Source organism: Lithobates pipiens, unplaced genomic scaffold, assembly GCF_037356315.1.
Source record: "Lithobates pipiens isolate NorthernLeopardFrog02 unplaced genomic scaffold, aLitPip1_a1.2 Scaffold_18, whole genome shotgun sequence".
Classification (NCBI taxonomy): Eukaryota; Metazoa; Chordata; class Amphibia; order Anura; family Ranidae; genus Lithobates; species Lithobates pipiens.
The window spans coordinates 584,704,967-584,717,085 of NW_027507758.1; the positions used below are offsets into that span (position 1 = coordinate 584,704,967).

General features: G+C 49.4%; 1 protein-coding gene across 1 annotated transcript in view; it reads left to right on the top strand.

Moving 5' to 3' along the window:
- LOC143986785 (uncharacterized) overlaps nt 1-12,119 on the top strand; it is a 122,263-nt gene that overhangs the window by 70,004 nt on the left and 40,140 nt on the right. The window contains exon 4 of the mRNA XM_077485191.1: nt 1,719-1,768. Within this exon, the coding sequence (XP_077341317.1) occupies nt 1,719-1,768 (50 nt within the window). The remainder of the gene's footprint in view (nt 1-1,718; nt 1,769-12,119) is intronic.

The window sequence follows — 12,119 nt, forward strand, 5'->3', positions numbered from 1 at the left end:
CGCAAACCCAGAAGTAGAACGGCGGCTGGAACGCGGAAGAACCAGCCGTCATGCCTGCACATTCAAACAAACAGAAAAAAACGAGGACAGATAAAAGATACACAAACTGCTGCCATAATGAACTATAGAACCTCTCACCACTCCCACCACGATCGATCACTCGGCCGAAGGTAAGGTAAGATGACACCGGACTTTCCAGGGGGCAAAACAGGTCACCTGCTAATATCTGGCTATCCGACCAATGCGCAGCCTGCCTGCCAGTGGCCAGAACATGGGCTTCTTCACAGCGTCTCTTCCACTGCCCACTCCATACCCTGCTAATAGCTAGGGCTTAGCGGAGTAATGCGACTTTCCATACCCAGAGTCGCAGACCGGCCGACCTCGATCGTGGGGATGATAGATCTTCAGGTAGAAAGACCACCTCTGGGTCCTTCGGAGGAGGACAAAAAAAGAACACGGCCAGGGGCAGGGAGCAAAGATTTATGGGAGTAGTGTCCTATAGGGTAGTGGAGGCAGGACTTAACCCACACGTTGCTGCCATGGAGTCTGTCAGGAAAAAAACCTTTTAAGTTCAGCATTTTGTAAGAAGCCCTTATTATCACACAAAATCAATACTGTATATTGTCATAAGAAGGCCTCACTGCCTGGTACTGGTCCACAGTTAAAGGATCATTATTTTTATTCCAAACCCAACAATGGAAAAAAAGACAAGAGCACATCGCTTTTTGCTTCACACATTGGGTTTGATTTACTAAAAACATGAGAATCCAAAAAAAAAAAACCCCAAAAAATGGAAGCTTATTGCTTTCTATGCAGAACTGTACGAGATTTTACACTCTCTGGTTTTAGTAAATCTACCCGATAGTATGGATTATTCAATTTTGAGACTGCAATCCTTCTTTAAGACAGTCAAAACTCCTGTGATTGGCCCATGGGTCATTTTTTCACATTCAGTTCTGGATAGTGATCAGGGCTTTTTTTCAGCGGGAATGCAGTTCCGGCAGCTCCAACACTGCATATATTTTATGGCAAGGTGTGCTAGAGGGTCTCTTGATGTTGACTGCTGGGGAATCTATTTTCTCTGGTGGAGATCTATTTTTTGTTGGAGTCTATTGTTCCTGAGTAAGTCTATTTTTGTTGGCTGGCGGGGTCTTATGTTGCTGGTGGGTCAATTGTTGCTGGGAGGGATCTACTGTTGAGGGAGAGGCCTATTGTTGCTGGCTGCTGGAGGGTCTATTGATGCTGGCTGTTGGGAGATCTGTTTTGCTGCTGTGGGTGTATTGTTGCTGGGGTGGTATTTTTTTGCTAGAGGGGAGATTTTTTGCTATGTGGGGGATCTATTATTGCTGTGGTGGGTCTGTTTCTTGGGGAGTCTATTGGTGCTGGGGGAGACTTTTGTTGCTGAGGTGGGTCTGTTGCTGGGGTGGGGTCTATCAAATTTCATACAAATGACTTAGTAGCACAAAGTGATACTTGGTTCTGTATTCTCTAAAAGGGTTAGTACTGGGTGGTGGGTAGGGGTGGAGCCGAAAGACAGTGCTTTGAGGTGGGTAGGGGGCAGAGACAAGGAGTGACTCTGAAGAGGGGAGTTCCTGCACCTATTCTCTAAGAAAAAAAAGCCCTGATAGTAATTATCACCTTTCCTTTTTTTCAGAATATGTGTATAGCTACAAAGTCTAACTTTCTTTCAAACACTTTTGTATGTGCTTTTTTATTAGGTTTGGATTTAACTATTAAGTTGAGCAATTATTTGGAAAAAGCCTGTTCGGTGAGTATTTTTTTGTGTGGATCTCATTGTTGTTTATGTAGTGCTCCTTTCATTTCTTTTATATTTCATATTTTCCCATAGAGAAAATTGAGTACTGTCCGTGATACTTTTTTTATTTGCACTAACACACATACAATTTTTCAGGACAAGCTTTCGGGGTATGTCCCCTTCTTCAAGGTCTAAGCTGTAGTGATTCACAACAGTTTTAGAAACAGTACTGCTTGGACCTTGAAGAAGGGGACATACACCGAAAGCTTGTCCTGAAAAATTGTAGGCTAGTGCAAAAAAAAAAGTATCACGGACAGTATCCAATTTTCTCGGTCACAATTGTACTAATACGGCTACAATCACCTCAAGCATATTTTCCCATGATCTGTCATTTTGTTTGTGGAAAAAAAGTGAAAAATTACAACTATAGCACTGCCCCCCGAAGGAGCTGCTGGTTTTATTTGGGCTTACCGTTACATCACCTGCTCGCTTCTCCGTCCCAGGGGTCCCGTTGGAAAGTAGCCCAAATGATGTTGAATCTGACACTAAGGCCGCGTACACACGCGCGGACTGTTCGCCCAACTTTGTCCGTCCAACAGTTTCGGCAAACAGTCCGCTCAAACTTAGCATGGACGGACATGGCCACACACGACGGACGAACAGTTTGCTGAAACCGTGCGCGATGACGTGAACGGCACGTACGACGGGATGAAAAATACGACGTCCTATACACTGCATTATAGCTTTCGGCGTGAAAATCCTTTCTGAGCATGCGCGAGACTTAGTTGGCCGAACAAGCCTACACACGAGCGAACAGTCCGCTGAAACCTTGTTTCAGCGGACAGTTTTTCGGAATTTCCGTAAGACCTTGTTCGTCCAACTGTCCGCTGAAACTGTCCGCTGAAGCCCCACACACGAGCGGACTGTCCGCCCAAACACTGTTCAGCGGACAAGGTTGGGCGAACAGTCCGCGCGTGTGTACGCGGCCTTAGTCCTTTTTTTTTACATTTATTTAGGATAAGCACAAAAGTCCTTCAATAGAGGGTCAAAGGATAAAGGGGGAGTTCAGGCACCTGATAAGTGCGGGTTAGAGGTATGGTCAGATCCAGAGGACAAACAGCTCCACAGACTGGATCCAGCAACCATCAGATAGGCCCCTTTCACTTGACCTAGCAGACGATGAGATGCTCAACAAAGTCTCTCCCACTGAATTGTCAATTAAACTAAGAAATCTTGAGAGTTTTGAAGAACCACCATACAGTACCAGTTTTTTTCAGCCGACCCCTCGATACTGTATGGGTGTTGATCCAGGTTGCGTCCTCTAAATGAGTTTCCAGGCTCCTCCAGAGATACCAGCCTTGCGCTCTGTCCTCTACTAGAAAAGTCCTCCCCAGGATCCTCCAGTTTTCTTGGCCTCTCCCCATAGGCGAGACAGCACAGGACCGCCCCTGGATCAGTAGGCCCCAAGACTTTTCTGGGCCTACCCTCTCAGTTGCAAAGCCTCAGGCCAGCCAGCCCAAGGCACAGGACCATGCGACACAGACCCCAGGCCAGGAGGGCCATGAGGTCAGGATAGCGGAACCCGGAAAAAGAACCAGCAAAAATGGCGTCGGTACCTTAAATACCCTCTCCCAGAATGCACAGCAGAGAAGCCACTCCCACTGAGCTATTTCTGAGCAAGAGGTAGTATTCAATAGATCCAGCTCAGTGCATTTCCACTCTTAGCGGTGGCATCAGCGACAGCTACAGTCAAGTGGAAACCAGTGCAACCCAGCTGGACTGGCACAGAAACCAGAACTTTTAGGAAAAATTAACCTGAGCCCAACTGCAGCTTCAGACAACTAAATTTGAAAAATAATAGCGTCTGCCCATTAGGAGCAGGGCGCTACACAACTAATGAGGGAGCAGTTTCCTGGTACAAGAACAGATCCATGATAATTGAAGGGAGTTTCTACAACCCTTATGCTGTGTATACACGGCCGGACTTTTCGACAACAAATGTCTGACAGAACCAATCCATTGAACAATTCGATCGTGTGTGGGCTTCTTCGGACCTTTGCTGTCGAAAAATCAGACGGACTTAGAATATGTTTCAAATTTTTCAGACGGACTCAAGTCTGGTCGAAAAATCCGTACGTCTGTATGCTAGTCCGATGGATGAAAACCGAAGCTAGGGCAGCTATTGGCTACTGGCTATGAACTTCCTTATTCTAGTCCGGTGTGGTAAAATTTCATGCGACTCCATAAAATTTCCTCACCCCGTCACTTCCGGTGAGGCTCCGTCACTCTAACAGCTGACGGCGGGCCTTTACTGCGCATGCGCCAAGTCCGTGATCTGAACGGCGCATGCGCAAGATCGTAAGTTCAGCGGTGGTTAAAAATTATAGACAGAGAAATGCTGGATGAATCTTAAGTGGTGGTGAAAAATCATACTCAAGTGGGCGGAGACTTGCGGGTGGGCGGGCGGAGCTAACGATGGCTTTATTATATCATCGGCAACACCAATATGTATATATTTGTATATATTTATTAAAGCTGACCAATAAGCAGTGTATTTATTAAAGCTGAACAATTAGCAGTGTATTTATTAAAACTGAACAATAAGCAGTGTATTTATTAAAGCTGAACAATAAGCAGTGTATTTATTAAAGCTGAACAATTAGCAGTGTATTTATTAAAGCTGAACAATAAGCAGTGTATTTATTAGGCTGCTTTCACACTGGGGCGGTGCGGGCGTCGGCGGTAAAGCACCGCTATTTTTAGCGGCGCTTTACCGTCGTTTTAGCGGCGGTCTGCGGGCGCTAGCGGGGTGGTTTTAACCCCCGCTAGCGGCCGAAAAAAGGGTTAAAACCACCCGCGGCGCTTTGCCGGCGGTATTGCCGCGCTGTCCCATTGATTTCAATGGGTAGGAGCGGTTTAGGAGCGGTGAATACACCGCTCCTTCACCGCTCCAAAGATGTGGCTAGCAGGACTTTTTTCACTGTCCTGCCAGCGCACCGCTTCAGTGTGAAAGCCCTCCGGCTTTCACACTGGAGTGACAGGGGCCGTTTTTTTTCAGGCGCTACACAGGCGCTATTTTTAGCGCTGTAACGCCTGAAAACCACCCCAGTGTGAAAGGGGCCTTAAAGCTGAAGAATATGGGCACAATATTGGGGACAGTGTGTGCGTTTGGGGACAGTGGCTGCATTTGGGCACAGTGGCTGCGTTTGGGGCACAATGTCTGCGTTTGGGGACAGTGTGTGCGACAGTGTCTGTATTTGGGCACAGTGGCTGCATTTGGAATGATCACAGTCAATTGCGTGGTAAACGGCCAATGGCTGTTTACCAGCATCAGTGGCGAGCAGTGTTCCCGGGAACACGCTGCCACCAACGTGCCCGCGCAGAGCGCGCCCGCGATTGCCATGGAGATGTGGGGCGGCCACCAACGTACACGCGCAGAGCGCGCCCGCGATCACCATGGAGAGGTGGGGCGGCCACCAACGTACACGCGCAGAGCGCGCCCGCGGTCGCCGTGGAGGGGTGGGGCGGAACCATCTGTGATCACGCGGTAAACAGCCTCATGGCTGTAATGGGGCCTAGTCCTCATGTGATGGGGACCAAGGCCTGATGTGATGGGGGGTCCTGTGATGTGATGGGGGGTCTTCTGATGTGATGGGGGTCCTGTGATGTAATGGGGCCTAGTCCTCATGTGATGGGGACCAAGGCCTGATGTGATGGGGGGGGGGTCCTGTGATGTGATGGGGGGTCTTCTGATGTGATGGGAGTGTCCTGTGATGTAATGGGGGGCCTAGGCCTGATGTGATGGTAACCAAAGCCTGATGTGATGGGGGGTCCTGTGATGTGATGGGGGGTCTTCTGATGTGATGGGAGTGTCCTGTGATGTAATGGGGCCTCGTCCTCATGTGATGGGGACCAAGGCCTGATGTGATGGGGGGGTCCTGTGATGTGATGGGGGTCTTCTGATGTGATGGGAGTGTCCTGCTATGTAATGGGGGCCTAGGTCTGATGTGATGGTAACCAAGGCCTGATGTGATGGGGAGTCTTCTGATGCGATGGGGGGGTCTTCTGATGTGATGGGGGTCCTGTGATGTAATGGGGGCCTAGTCCTCATGTGATGGGGACCAAGGCCTGATGTGATGGGGGGGGTCCTGTGATGTGATGGGGGTCTTCTGATGTGATGGGAGTGTCCTGTGATGTAATGGGGCCTAGTCCTCATGTGGACGTGTGATGTGTTGCCCTGAGTTGCTAGGTCACATGGCTAGCTTCTATCCCAGGGACATCTGGCTGCTAGGCTGCCTGAGGGACATTGTGGGAGAGCAGCGTAGGGTTGGGACTTACAGCTTGTAGTCCAACCAGAAGCAACAGTGCTCCTGTCTGGGAAAACAAGCTGCGGTCGGGAGGTAAAAAGGAACAGCTGTCGCCACAAAGGGACCATACACCGTGGTACCAGAGACCATTGTGAGTAACTAAAGCCATTACCCAAGCAGTCTTCTCACTAACCAGAGATGCTGAAGTGGAAAAACTTGAGTTAGTGCCAAGCCAGGGACCTATCTGAGGAGACGCTTTGAGAGCTCCTTTGAGTGCTGGTCACCTGAGAAGGTCGGAGATGCTACACTGTATCCAAATTCAATTTTTATCATTTTTTTCCCACAAACAGAGCTTTCTTTTGGTGGTATTTGATCACCTCTGCGGTTTTTATTTTTTGCTAAACAAATAAAAAAAAGACATAAAAGTTTTCTCCTTCACTGATGGGGCTGCAGTGACGGGTACCGATAAGGCCACACTGATGGGCACTGATGAGGTGGCACTGATGGGCGACACGGATGGGCACTGATAGGTGGCACAAATTGGCACTGATAGCTGGCAAGGATTGGCATGGATAGGCAGCATGGACGGGCATGGATAGGCGGCACAGATGGGCATGGATGGTCACTGATAAGCGGCACTGTATTGTATTATATAGTACTGATGGATGCCAATCAGTGCCAAACAATAATGCATACCAATCAGTGATGCCCATTGTGGGCACTGATTGGCATCCATTGTGGGCACTGACTGGCATCCCTGGTGGTCTAGGGGGTGCATACCTGGTGCTGGGCATCCCTGGTGGTGTCCCTGGTGGTCCAGTGTGGGCATACTCGGGGGAGGCTGCAATGATAATCGATCAGCACAGACCCCCCCCCCCTGTCAGAGGAGCAGCCAATCGGCTCTACTCGTGTCTGACAGACGCAAGTGAGGAAAAGACGATCAACGTCTCTTCTTATTTACACTGTGATCAGCCATGATAGGACACGGCTGATCATGTGGTAAAGAGTCTCCGTCAGAGGCTCTTTATTGAGATCGTAGTTGCGGGGTGTCAGACTGACACACCGCAACAACGATCGCCGCGATGCGCGCCCCCGGGGGTGCAAAGTGGATCAAAATCATGAGGACCTCATATGGCGCCCGGTCAGGATTTTGAAACCACTTTGCCGCTGTCATTTTGCTATAGGCCAGGCGGCAAAGTGGTTAAGAGACAATAAATCTCTGTGCATTAAAAAAGTGTCTAGTGCCCATCAATTCTTTTTGCACTGCACCCAACTTGCCTTTTAACCCACTCTACACAGAAGGATGTCAGCTGTCCCTAACTCTTAAAGTCACCAATATGCCTCCAAGAGCCCAGGACTCTACTACAAGAGGAAAGAGCGCTACACAGAAACCCAGGTATTAGTACAAGTACCACAAGTAGGTGAGGAATCTTTGGAGTGTGGCCCAGTGCACACACTCCTAAACACTAAAAACTTCCTAACAGCAGCATCAGCCACACTGTGATGTAATGGGTTCTTGATACACCAGCTAGTTGCATTGATCGAAAAACAATCATGATTTTTGACCATCTGGCCCCCGGAACAGTACGCCCTTGCTTCGCTGTTACAAGTCTCCTATTACTGGACAATAGGGGTGCAACGGATCCAAAAAACTCACGGACCGGATCGTTCCTCGGATCTGAGTCACGGATTGGATCAGTTTTCGGATCAGCCAATAATAATTGAATTTGCAAAAACCTGTTTAATGTGATTGTAGCCGTATTAGTGCAATTGTGACAGAGAAAATTGAGTACTGTCCGTGATACTTTTTTTATTTGCACTAACATACAATTTTTCAGGACAAGCTTTCGGGGTATGTCCCCTTCTTCAAGGTCCAAGCAGTACTGATTTACAAATTTTTAAAAATTTGTAAATCAGTACTGCTTGGACCTTGAAGAAAATTTGTAAATCAGTACTGCTTGGACCTTGAAGGGGACATACCCCGAAAGCTTGTCCTGAAAAATTGTATGTTAGTGCAAATAAAAAAAGTATCAAAAACCTGTTAAAATTCCACCACAACATAGTCCCCACTGTAATATATATCTCCCCCACTGTAATATTGGCTGAGCATGGCTGGGTACGGCTGGCTACCGCCGAGTATGGCTGGATATTACAGGGTATGGCACAGTATTTGCTGGGTACGGCAGAGTATTGGCTGGGTACGGCAGAGTATTGGCTGGGTATGGAGGGATGGCTGTGACTGCACTTGTCACAGAGCAGTTCTGTGGACACAACAGATGCAGCCCGCAGCGCTGCTGCCTTCCAATTTCTCCCCTCCACTGTACAGATCAGTACACAGAGGGGAGAGAGGAACTGGCGTCACTATGACGCCAGTTTGTTTACAAGTGATCGCTCCGTCATTTGACGAAGCGATCACATTGTAAATGGGTGCACCAAGATGGCCGCCGCTATGGAGCTAGGCCGAAGCCACGGCCTTTCCTAAGGCCGAGGCTGCCGGGGCACTCCGCGGATCGTGGCGTGTGCTGATCTGAACAGGGTGACCTGTTCGCATCACGGATCGGTGATGATCCATTGCACCCCTACTGGACAATGCAAGTGCATTCCCTTCCCCCATCACATCAGGCCTAGGTCCCCATCACATGAGGACTAGGCCCCCATTACATCACAGGACCCCCATCACATCAGAAGACCCCCCATCACATCACAGGACCCCCCCCATCACATCAGGCCTAGGTCCCCATCACATGAGGACTAGGCCCCCATTACATCACAGGACCCCCATCACATCAGAAGACCCCCCATCACATCACAGGACCCCTATCAGTGACCATCCATGCCCATCTGTGCCGCCTATCCATGCCCGTCCATGCCGTCTATCCATGCCAATCCTTGCCAGCTATCAGTGCCAATTTGTGCCACCTATCAGTGCCCATCCGTGTCGCCCATCAGTGCCACCTCATCAGTGCCCATCAGTGTGGCCTTATCGGTACCCGTCACTGCAGCCCCATCAGTGAAGGAGAAAACTTTTATGTCTTTTTTTTATTTGTTTAGCAAAAAATAAAAACCGCAGAGGTGATCAAATACCACCAAAAGAAAGCTCTGTTTGTGGGAAAAAAATGATAAAAATTGAATTTGGATACAGTGTAGCATCTCCGACCTTCTCAGGTGACCAGCACTCAAAGGAGCTCTCAAAGCGTCTCCTCAGGTCCCTGGCTTGGCACTAACTCAAGTTTTCCCACTTCAGCATCTCTGGTTAGTGAGAAGACTGCTTGGGTAATGGCTTTAGTTACTCACAAAGGTCTCTGGTACCACGGTGTATGGTCCCTTTGTGGCGACAGCTGTTCCTTTTTACCTCCCGACCGCAGCTTGTTTTCCCAGACAGGAGCACTGTTGCTTCTGGTTGGACTACAAGCTGTAAGTCCCAACCCTACGCTGCTCTCCCACAATGTCCCTCAGGCAGCCTAGCAGCCAGATGTCCCTGGGATAGAAGCTAGCCATGTGACCTAGCAACTCAGGGCAACACATCACACGTCCACATGAGGACTAGGCCCCATTACATCACAGGACACTCCCATCACATCAGAAGACCCCCATCACATCACAGGACCCCCCCCATCACATCAGGCCTTGGTCCCCATCACATGAGGACTAGGCCCCCCATTACATCACAGGACCCCCATCACATCAGAAGACCCCCCCATCGCATCAGAAGACCCCCCATCACATCAGGCCTTGGTTACCATCACATCAGGCCTAGGCCCCCATTACATCACAGGACACCCCCATCACATCACAGGACCCCCCCATCACATCAGGCTTTGGTCCCCATCACATGAGGACTAGGCTCCATTACATCACAGGACACTCCCATCACATCAGAAGACCCCCCATCACATCACAGGACCCCCCATCACATCAGGCCTTGGTTACCATCACATCAGGCCTAGGCCCCCCATTACATCACAGGACACTCCCATCACATCAGAAGACCCCCCATCACATCACAGGACCCCCCCCCATCACATCAGGCCTTGGTCCCCATCACATGAGGACTAGGCCCCATTACATCACAGGACCCCCATCACATCAGAAGACCCCCCATCACATCACAGGACCCCCCATCACATCAGGCCTTGGTCCCCATCACATGAGGACTAGGCCCCATTACAGCCATGAGGCTGTTTACCGCGTGATCACAGATGGTTCCGCCCCACCCCTCCACGGCGACCGCGGGCACCGCTCTGCGCGTGTACGTTGGTGGCCGCCCCACCTCTCCATGGTGATCGCGGGCGCGCTCTGCGCGTGTACGTTGGTGGCCGCCCCACATCTCCACGACAATCGCGGGCGCGCTCTGCGCGGGCACGTTGGTGGCAGCGTGTTCCCGGGAACACTGCTCGCCACTGATGCTGGTAAATAGTGATGGACGAACGTTTCGCCCGGCGGTCGTTTCGCGGCGAATTTCCGACATTCGCGGTCCGCACGTTCGAACGCCTTTTTCCGTCGTTCGCCGCGGCGGACTTACGTGTTTAATGTATACAAGAACTTTAACCTTTGGTGACACGTTTATCATGTGATACAGGACAGCCAATTGAGACATGACAGCACATGGACACTTGGACATTCCCCCTAACCTATAAATACACCCGATCCGGTGGCCATTTTACATTCTTTCTTCTGTTACGATAGGGACAGGTTCCTGTGTGGAGTAGGGAGAGATAAACCACTAGCTATTTGGTACACAAAAGTTCTTTTCAGGACTGGTATAGGTGTTAGGTGTTGATAGGTTTGCTGTGCTGCTGATTCTTGCAGCAGCCTGAGTGTCTTTTGTTAGTTTAGAGAAAGGGAAAGGACGGTGTATGCTACAGGGACAGCCAGATTAGTCTTTCATCATCATCATCATCATCATCATCATTAGCTGTTACTATCAAGGTCCACAAAAGAGCTGTTCCAGTAACCACTAATCGTTCTCTTTTTTTGCCAATTTGTATAGGGACAGGAAGGAAGCAGTGTTGTCAGGCAGTGAGGGTAATTTTAAAGACTTGCTGTTATTATTAGTTCCACAAAGGTTCTTTTCAGGACTGGTATCAGTGGTACAGTAATAGGCTTGTACATGTATAATATTCTTTCTTCCAAATATAGAAAGGATATTATACTTGACTGCTGCCCTTCTGCTGCAGTCTGCTAAACATTCACAACTCACTTGTTCCACAAAAGTTCTTATAAGGACTGGTAACTTGGTATAGGGTGCTACGGTACATAGGCTTGAGTGCGGTACAGTCTGCTGTTCTGTAAGGACCGCTATCGGTCCACAATAGATAGGGTTGACGTGCACCACTGCTGACCGCTGCCCTATACTGCAGCAGTCCTTCAGCGGTATAGGGACTGACGTACAGTCTGCTAATCACTAACACACAACCTGCTTGTTCCACAAAAGTTCTTATAAGGACTGGTAACTTGGTATAGGGTGCTACGGTACATAGGCTTGAGTGCGGTACAGTCTGCTGTTCTGTAAGGACCGCTATCGGTCCACAATAGATAGGGTTGACGTGCACCACTGCTGACCGCTGCCCTATACTGCAGCAGTCCTTCAGCGGTATAGGGACTGACGTACAGTCTGCTAAACACTAACACACAACCTGCTTGGTCCACAAAAGTTCTTATAAGGACTGGTAACTTGGTATAGGGTGCTACGGTACATAGGCTTGAGTGCGGTACAGTCTGCTGTTCTGTAAGGACCGCTATCGGTCCACAATAGATAGGGTTGACGTGCACCACTGCTGACCGCTGCCCTATACTGCAGCAGTCCTTCAGCGGTATAGGGACTGACGTACAGTCTGCTAAACACTAATACACAACCTGCTTGGTCCACAAAAGTTCTTATAAGGACTGGTAACTTGGTATAGGGTGCTACGGTACATAGGCTTGAGTGCGGTACAGTCTGCTGTTCTGTAAGGACCGCTATCGGTCCACAATAGATAGGGTTGACGTGCACCACTGCTGACCGCTGCCCTATACTGCAGCAGTCCTTCAGCGGTATAGGGACTGACGTACAGTCT